This window comes from Henckelia pumila, chromosome 2 (assembly GCF_033568475.1).
Source record: "Henckelia pumila isolate YLH828 chromosome 2, ASM3356847v2, whole genome shotgun sequence".
In the NCBI taxonomy this organism is placed as follows: Eukaryota; Viridiplantae; Streptophyta; class Magnoliopsida; order Lamiales; family Gesneriaceae; genus Henckelia; species Henckelia pumila.
Window position 1 is genome coordinate 181385147 of NC_133121.1, and position 10028 is coordinate 181395174.

At 33.4% G+C, this 10028-nt stretch overlaps 1 protein-coding gene across 1 annotated transcript; it reads right to left on the reverse strand.

Annotated features, from left to right (window-relative positions):
• Nucleotides 1–1461: 1461 nt before the first annotated feature.
• Nucleotides 1462–3962, reverse strand: LOC140884219 (uncharacterized). The gene is made up of 2 exons (XM_073290903.1): nt 3472–3962; nt 1462–3346 (listed from the first exon to the last, which is right to left on the reverse strand). The coding sequence occupies exon 2, from the start codon at nt 3256–3258 to the stop codon at nt 1696–1698; it is 1563 nt and encodes a 520-aa protein (XP_073147004.1). The 5' UTR covers nt 3259–3346; nt 3472–3962; the 3' UTR covers nt 1462–1695.
• Between the last annotated feature and the right edge of the window lie 6066 nt (nt 3963–10028).

A 10028-nucleotide genomic window follows, 5' to 3' on the forward strand; every position in this document is an offset into this window, starting at 1 on the left:
ATTGAAATATACGGGATTTAAATTTAATTTTGGCAATATAGTGCACCAAAATTATAAAGAGACAAACACAATGAACGAAAATTGTGATCTTTCATAAATGACACTATGTGTGATCGGCATTTTTCAACCATTTATTGTTCAAATTACTCTTTCAAAAGTATTTTAAATATGTTTGGTAAGAAATTCTTTGAAATCGAGGTAGTGTTTTATCATAAGTATGCTTCACGTTCAAAAACTCGTCGTTATTTATATCAAAATAAAAATCGGATAGGATAGACGAAGGGATCCGTAATCCCTCATAAGGGATAGAGGAAGTTTTTATTCGAGAGGTGCTCCCGACGTTGTTAATATCACTTATTGAGAGATGTTTATCGATGTTGGTACCCTCCAGCGATGGTTGGGCAATATTAACTAGAGTAATGCTAGATGTACACCTCGGTGTACACCTTGGTTTACACCATTCCTTATTAATTATAAAACTTTCCTTGATCAACTAGATATTTATTTCTTATCATGGGTATTTTGCAATTAATGAGGAAAATTAGAAAAATTTTAAGTAAGGGTGTAAATCAAGGTGTACACTACAAGGTGTACATCTAGCATTTTTCTATTAACTAATATACAAACCCCTCTATCCGCTCCAAGAGGTACCGAAGGGCGGGGCAAAAGGGGCCAACGAGGGCTCCCTAGCAGGTTGGATGGCTAACAATATTAGGAAAGCCGGCAGCTCGATGATAATTGTACAATTCAAATATTTTAATTTTAATAATAATAATTATTGCCCCTACCATTTGGATAATAAAATCACGAGTTAATCCCTAAAAGCAAAGTGATGGAAACAAAGGGGTTACCCTCCAATGTTCTTCATTGCATTCCAAGATAAAAGGGTGCTTGCACTACTTTAAAGTGAAGATAGCTAAAAGTTACCCACTCCACCATTCACTTCATCCTAAAACTTTCATTTTCAAGGAAAGACAACTGTTAAGCCATTAAAATAAACACTAATCGGCCGATTAGGATAGCATTAAGTTAATCTTCCTAATCCAATTGGAATGGTGTCAAGCATTAGTGAGTAAACAAGGCAATTTATTCTCATCATAATCAAACATTTTATATTCTCCAAGTGTAATGACATTAGGAGGGGACAAATAAGTATGTATATGCATGTAATTGTTCCTCCCGAATCATAAGTCATGAACTATACTCCATCAAAATGGATTTAGACCAAGATAAGGCCGTGTTTATGTCGGGTCTGAGTCGTTAAATTCAAGATTTGGCACAAATACAGCCACACTTCAAATGGCTCTTGCATGAAAGATATGGACTTGCTTTCATGCACCAAGCATTTTAGATTCTAAAATATCTTATGAAGAATAAGGCAACACAATGATTTCACCAGAATGAATTATATGAATAAAATAATTCTTTGCATTTAGTCTTCAATAAATGGACTACTGGATAACAGAAATTTATCATATGTCATATCACTAATTCAAAACATATGAAAAACATAACAAAAAAAATGAACTTATAGAGTCTGCAAAAGCTGATGAATGATCTTAAAACATGAAAAAATATGGGATGGATCAGGAGGTTTCTTGCAGGCAGAGTGAACCCGCAGCACAGCACGAGAGAACATTGTATGAGTCCTGCGCTTTCGAAGTTTATTCGAATCTTTATTAGCTTACCAGAAACTTAAACTCGAAAAAACGGGGAATCTCCAATATCATCCTCATCCTCTTCGGGAGCTGGAAGATTGAGATCGAGCAAATCAGGGAGCTTAGGCTTCATAACTGGATTTCCATTGGTAATTTCCTCACGGCCACCACCGATGAAATGTGACCTCTTGTGGCCACCTAATGCCTGACCGTTCTTGAAAACTCTTTGGCAAAATGGACAAATGTGAACCTTACTTTTCTTAGTCTTGATTTTCTTCTCAGCATATTGAAATGAATCTTTAGCAGTTAGTTTTCTGCTGCTAGCTGATCCATCAAATTTACCATTAGTTCTGAATTCATTGTACTCATGAAGTCTGTTCTCATCACTTTCATACCTTGGTTCGGTGGCATTGTTTCGTTTATGGCAAGGTCTGTGCCCTCCAAGAGCCTGATATGAGTTAAATGTCTTTGCACAGTTCAAGCATTCGTATTTACGTCTCTTCTGAGGATAGTTCTGTCCCTCAGCATCTGGTGAACCATCCTTGGTCTTAAAACAAGTTTTGCTCCACAACTTCTGATTCCTCCTTTGGGATTCAATCCTAGTTGAATTTGAAATCCTATGAGCATCATCATCCCCGTTTTCTTTCATCAGAGACTTGTTGCCTTCACCAAACACAGCATTTTTGTAAAACCCGTCAAAAGACACATCCGACTCAACCTTAACGCATTCATCCAAGAAATACGCAGAATCAGAATCCTCCAATGGATATATCTCAGCATCCAAAGCAGTTTGCTTATTCTTTCTATCCCCAAGTTTCTTTACTTGGGTCATCTTGCTCTGTTTGTGAATGTAATCTAAGCCATACTTGCTATCATTTCTCATTTCAATAGAAGATGATTTAGTCTCCAAAACAGCAGAATTGTTATCAGAAGTTTCTACAACCGAATAAACACCACCCCTGTTCACATAATCCATAGACAACAACATTAAACACACAGCCACCTCTTCTTGTTCATTTCCATCGATCTCCGAAACAGATGAAGAACCATGATTAGCTAAGCTAAAAGGAGAATTGGATATAATCTTATTATACCTATTCCTCTTAGATGACCTTGTTCGAACAATCCTGTCCTCGACTTCTGTATCGGAACAACTATCCAGTACCAGTTTCTGGTTTTCACTAGTCCAAGATTGATCATCCTTCAAATTAACCTTATCTTTCTCCGAGTGAACTGCCATATGACCACACAAAGCTTTCATTGATTGAAACCCTTTACCACATTGCTTGCAAACTCTCTCTAGTGTAGACTCGAAACTTAAATCCACTGCCCTCCAAGTTTTCTTGGGATTCTCCCTCAGGCCGTAACTAGATTGCCCATTCACAAACTCAGTAAAATTCTGCTGCATATCATCAATTGGAGAAGAAATTCTTTTCATGCTGGCCTCAACTTTCTTCTCAGATTCAGCTGAATTCCCAATCACATGAGACCTAATGTGACCACCTAATGACTTCCCACACGGGTACTTCTTGTTGCAAAACTTGCAAACAAATCGCAAACTCTTATCCTCCTCCATCAAATGATTCGATCCACCCACCATATCAAGATAATCCCAATACCAAATCAAGATCAGCAAACAACTAAATGAACTCAAACCGTGCAACAATGCAGCATTTCCTGATCTACCACTTCACAAACAGTTCAAGAAACAGAGCAGCACGAAAAAACAAACCCGAGATCAGAAGGAAAAAAAACATAACTGTAAAGTACAAAACTGGGAAGTGGGGCTGGGCACAGATCACCAAGCGTATACCTTTATATTCCACAAGCGATGTAAACAAGAACATCAAACTGGTCAGATGTGACAGTATAAGGGGAAGTAAAAGATCAGACCCACCACCAAAAACAATACAGTCTTGGATTCCACATCAATGGAAGATAACCCGCATAAACAACGCCTTAAAACGAATCACATCCCCCAAAATCCAAAACTTTATGCCAAAAATCAAAACTTTAGACAGATGGGTAGCTAAAGATGGCCTTGAACCAGCCGCTGCCCATCAAAGATCAAGAAATGAAACAGATGCCAAAGACTCTTTCTTCCCCCACATTTCTCTCCATTCGTCCCACATATACCCCCCACTCACACTCAGAATGTACTCACAATCTGTGTGTATCTATCTATATTTTCCGTTTTCGTGCGCTATAGTGTGAGGCGTATTCCATGCATGAAAGGCAAATACGAATCAAGAGATGGGCGGCACGTGTACTCACTAGAGAGGGTTTCGTTTGGCCCAAAATCAAACGCTCAAGATCTGTTGGGTTGTTCTTATCTGAGGCAGAATCTCAAAGGGTATATGAATTTTTAGCTTGCGAAAACATAAATTTATCAAGATTTGTATTTATACACCAAAAAATAAAAATAAAAAATTTGTTTTTTATGCACAAAAAACTACTGTGAAACTTCCGAAATAAACTTGGTGTTAAATGCCTTGTTTTGTCTTTGCTCAAAGGTTAAGCCAATGACAAGCCGATTCATCAGCCGTTTGTGCAGCGAAATTCCTCTTTTGCCCCTTAACTTTACATAAAATCAAAAGTAACACTCCTGTGAGACGATCTCATTCGTGAGACGGGTTAACCCTACCCATATTTATAATAATAAGTAATAAGTAATATTTTTAACATAAAATTTAATACTTTTTAATAGATAACCAATTTAAGAGACCCGTTTAAAAAAAATTACCCTTGAGATCTTCTCATAAGAGTTTTTGCATAAAATCAATGTTTACACAATCGGGCCGGCCGGTTCAACTGGGAACCGGTCATTGGTCCGGTCCAAAACACTCCAAATAATCCTTTTCACGGTTAAACTGCTCAAAACCGGTCGAACCAGCCAAGAACCGGTTCAACCGGAATTTCGAAAAATTTTATTTTTTTTAAAAATTAACTTTTTAATTTTTTTAAAATTTTAATTTAATATTTTATTATATATATACATAATTAATTGAAATTTATACATCCTTAAAAATATTATTTTAGTATTATTAGAATTTTTCAATTAATTTATTTACTTTAAAAATTATATATAACTATAATTAATATTTTAAATATATTTATATCGTTATTTTATTTTCAAATTAGGATAAATATATTTTTTTGTCTATTTATATACATATTTTAGGTTTTAAAATTTAAAACGGTCCAACTGATTAGATTGTTTTTTTTCAAAATTGCTCAATTCGATCACCAGTCCAGTTATGAAAACATTGCATAAAATAAGTGTGTGTATATGTATGCATATGTATGAGTTTGCATGTGGTAGATTTGAATTTTGATGTGGGGGAGAGGTTTGGTAAATGCTACTTTTATTTTATATTTATTAGTATTATCGCATACACAGTAAAATGTTGTTTTTTTAAGAAAAAAATATATAAAAAAATGAATTATTAAATTAAAAAAAGGTAGAAATATAGTGTTTTGTAAATAAATAATCACTAAAACGCAACAAATACATTGATTTTACAGCTGAGTGACATTTCGTAAATAAAAAACATTAATGTCACAAAATTAATGTCATTTTGAGAAATAAAAAATATCTAATGGTTGAAAAAAGATAAGGTAATAAATAATAACCAATTTGTCTAATTTTTTGGTCTTATTATGAATTATGTTAGTATATAATCATAATTTTATCTCAAACTTTATCAATTAATTGAAAATTAGTTGATTAAAATATCTCTATTTTAATAATATTTTATATCTATTTGATGTGATTTCTAGTCAAACTAACATCAAAATCTCGATTTTTGGATAAAATGTTGTGGCTGAGATCCGATTATGATGAAGATCTCTTTCGTTAAAAAAAATGTTACGTATTTATTAAGGAATTTCTAAAGAGATTTGATTAATCGAGTATAAACATATTTTGTTGTGTTCATGTAAGGATCAAGTTTAATTTCAAACAGTTGGTCAAAATCAAAAAAATCGTCAAATGACATAATTGTGATATTCAGAATATTACTTTTTTGTTATATATTAATTAAGTATTCATCGAGCATATTTATGATATTTTATCATTCAATACAATTTTCAACATAAAATATACGAGTAGTATAGAATATCCAAAATATCATATGTCTGTCAATGTAACATACTTCCAAATAGTGGTTTATATTAAATGGATCATTGCTGATGGTCTTTGTAAAATCCATGTTTTTTAAGTAAAATAAAAAATAAATAAAAATAAAATGTGTAAAATTGAAAATACAAAAAATATAGTGTTTTTATAAATAAATAGTCACTAAAACGTAATTAAAAATACATTAATTTTAGAGGTGTGTGACATTCGTAAATAAAAAGACACCAAATGTCATAAAGTTAATGTCATTTTGATAAATAAGATAAAATCTAATGGCTGAGAAAAGATAAGGTAATATAAAATGACTAATTTGTTTAATAATTTAAGTTTTTTTTTTCAGAATTAAGTTATAATATAATGGTAATTTTATTTCAAAATTCACTAATTAATTGTAATTCAGTTAATTAAAAGAGATCTACTATAATAATATAGTAGAGGTGAAAAAAATTTCCGAAAAAATCCCGACATTTCCCGAATTCCATCTCATTTCCATCCCGAAAAAATCTCTTCCCGAAATTTTCTCGACCCGAACTTTTAGGATTTTTTCCGTCCCGATTAATATCGGGAGAGGGATTGGGAATTTTTTTTTATCCCGACGGGATTTCCGACCCGTTCCGAAATAATATAATAATATATTTTATTAATAATTTTATTAATATATGAAGTTAAATATTATTATGTTTCAACTCATATAACAATTAATTGTGGATTTATTTGGCATAATTTTTATTGTTGGAACAATCGAATCGTGAAATCACAAAATGACATTTTATTATTGTGTATTTTTTTTAAAAAATAAATTAATAATTTAATTAATTCATATTTATAATTATCTAATTAGAACAAATATGTATAACAAGAGATCAATTTGACTATATATTTAACTAAATTTATTTACTAATTGTATCAGAATATTTTATTAATAATTACCCGATGAATTTCTTTTTTTTTACCAAAACCTCGAAGAATTATCTGGAATATATTCGGAATATTTTAATATTATATATTTTAAGTTGAATATTTATTTTTATTTAGAAATATAAGTTTCTAAATAGCATTTTTAATAAAATAATCACATTTTTTTTTGTTTTTATAACGAAATCTTGAATTTGAAAAAATAAATTCGGGATTTTCTCTCCCTATCCGACGGGTCTCGAATGTTCGGAATCCTGAATATTCGGGTCCCGACATGTGTCGGGTACGGAATCGGGAGATAAAAAAATTTTCCAATTTTTTTCGGGACGAAAGTTGGATAGGAGGGTTACGGGACGGGTCCCGACCCTATTCCACCCCTATAATATAGTAAGATATAGTAGTGGTTTACATTAACCAACAATCTTTTTGAGTATCTTTGAAATTAGTTCTAGATCAAGCTGACTCTAAATTTAAAATTTTTTCTTACTACATATTTGGAACTTAGGGGTGAATTTTTTTAAAAAAATTATATGACATAAAAAGTATTTACTTGTACAATTATGTAATACAATTTTATGAATTAATTTTTATTGTATTTCTTTTTTGGAAAAATGAATGGAGTTTTGGTATTTACCTTTTCAGGGATGTTGCATAAGATCTTCTACAGATCTATCATCATAATTAAATTATGATATTAATTTATTTTTTAAAAAACCATCATTATTACAGGTAATGGCACTGAACCCTAAAAACAAAATGGAGGCACGTTAAATTCAAAAGTATGTGCCATTTATTCCAATTCTTTAGTCATGCCATTTGCAATTATGACTTCTCCGAAAAAATAGTACTACGTTTTTTTTACTGACAAAGGCAAACGTATGTTTTTAAACAAATTAAGAAAGTATTTAAGAAATTAAATTTTAGAAAAAATTTATCATTTTACCTTCATTTATAAAATATTTTAATATAATAAAATATTGTACACGTAGTTAATGCCTTAATGGTAGCAATTTAATTTGGATAAATTTGTAAAAGAGTGTGAGATATACCATTAAATATGGAAACTATACACTACAAGAAAAAATTCTCATTAACAATACTCAAACGACAACAATTTTATCTCAAAATCGTTGTCTTTTACCCTATGACAACGGTTTTAATAAAAGAGTAACACTCCTGTGAGACGGTCTCATCCGTGAGACGGGTCAACCCTACCTATATTTATAATAATAAGTAATACTTTTGGCATAAATTGTAATATTTTTTAATGGATAACCCATACAAGAGATCCGTCTCATAAAAATGACCTTTGAGACCGTCTCATAGGAGTTTTTGCCTTAATAAAAATTATTGTCTTTGGATGTTTTCCTAATTAAAAAGACAATAGTTTTTCAAAAACAGTTTTTTACAACCGTTGATGTCTTTTTAAAATTTTTTTTTAAAAAAAGTAATTTATACGCATGTGAGAGGACAAGAAAAAGAACATAAACTTTTTCCTCACCATCATTCTCGCCACCCTCAATCCCTCCCACTTCGAAGGTTCATATCTCCTTCGTTGGGCGCCAGAATTCGAACAGTTTGAGGTGTTTTGTTCTCCAACATTAGTAGTTGTGATTTCAACCTTGAATCACTATTTTTTACACTTATTTCTCACGTCCAGAGATTCTTGGACATCGTCGGATGAACGGAATCATGACCTATGAGGAACAAACCCACAAGAATGCCGCCACAGCGCCGCCACGTGATGCAGAGTTTCAGCCCGTGGAGGTTCCGTTGCTGGCTGTAATGACCCGCACCATGATCACCTACTAATAAAAAACTTATGCATGCAATTAAACAATAAAATAATCATAATCAGAGATATACTGAGGAAACTCAAACAACTAAAATACCATCATAATAAAACCTAGTGGCTTACCCTACAATTTTGTCTTGGTCACCACCAATCTCCAAATCTCTAGGAGAACTACCTGCAACTGTTCCGTCGAATGTGGTATCCTGACAACAGAAAATAACTGGACGTGAGCATAAAATGCTCAGTACGTTAGTACGGGTAAATATACGTATATGATGCATGCAATGTAATGAACGATTATCATATCTGGATAACGAATCAGAAATCCACTCAGACTGGTGCCTAGGACATGGCTGTAGCCGCTGGGACTCAAACCGCTGGACTCAATCACTCAATCCTAACAGGACGTGGACCAAATATCCCTGGATCACTAGAGTTCGACAGACTCATCGGTCATAGTGACTCTCAATGTCTAATCGTCCTAACAAGGGCTAAACACCCTATAACACTAGCTTATCTTAAAGGAAATATAGGATCAATATGAAATGCATATGCAACATAATATTTCAAAGCAGTAACATGCATCATGTTAAATAATATGCAACACATAAGCATGCAAACTCACTGAAAATCTCAGTCAGTACTTACATACCTTACTAAGGCAGTTCCTAGAAGCATCCATCTAGGTTCCAAGCCTACCATACAGCAATACAGTTCATAATAACCATGCATCATCTAACATGCTCTAAAAGTCTTAACTAAACTATAGCATACTCCCTATCTTCTATAAGGAGCTAGAGTTTTACCTTCGTCCGTCGTCAGCCCACTGATGTCGAATGCCCCAAAGCTTAGGCACAGCCTTGCTACGGCCTTTGGATACCTCGCCAAAGCTCCGCTGCTTGGCCACAACTACGGACACTGTCTGTTATATAAAAATGTACTAGAACCTACTCCAACTTTTTATAAAAGAGTTCCAAAGCCCTTATAATTGAGCCATCATGGGAGAGGAGAGGATTCAGAGCGATTTAGAAATGAGCCCCACGCCCTTATTTATAGAGCACGATCTGACACTCCAAACTCCTGATCGGAGGCTCCGATCTCCGAATGTATTCCACGTTCCGATCGGTCCAGATCGGACGCTCTAATCTACACTTCTGATGCTTCGATCTCATGCATGCAATTACGTGTTCAAGTTTTATTGCCAGTGCATGACAATACATTCGGACGCTTCGATCGTCCTGTAGCATCCGATCTCCTTCGCTGGATCCGATCTCTTCAGACCATCCGATCCTAGTTCGGATCGTCCGAACATGTCCAGACCCATATAAGCTCATTTACCACTTTTTGGATGTTCTGGGCCCGATTCGTTGGTCCGTTTAATCATATAATAATCCCTTAACCATGTTTTTATAAATCTTAACATGATTTAAATAGATTATTCTTGTAAAATAAAATCGGGCTACTACATTCTTCCCCACTTAAGATAATTTCGTCCTCAAAATAAATCTTAAGTACTTCAATG

Coding starts and splice junctions, on each gene's coding strand:
- LOC140884219 (XM_073290903.1), bottom strand. CDS start 3,258: ATGGTGGGTGGATCGAATCATTTGATGGAGGAGGATAAGAGTTTGCGA.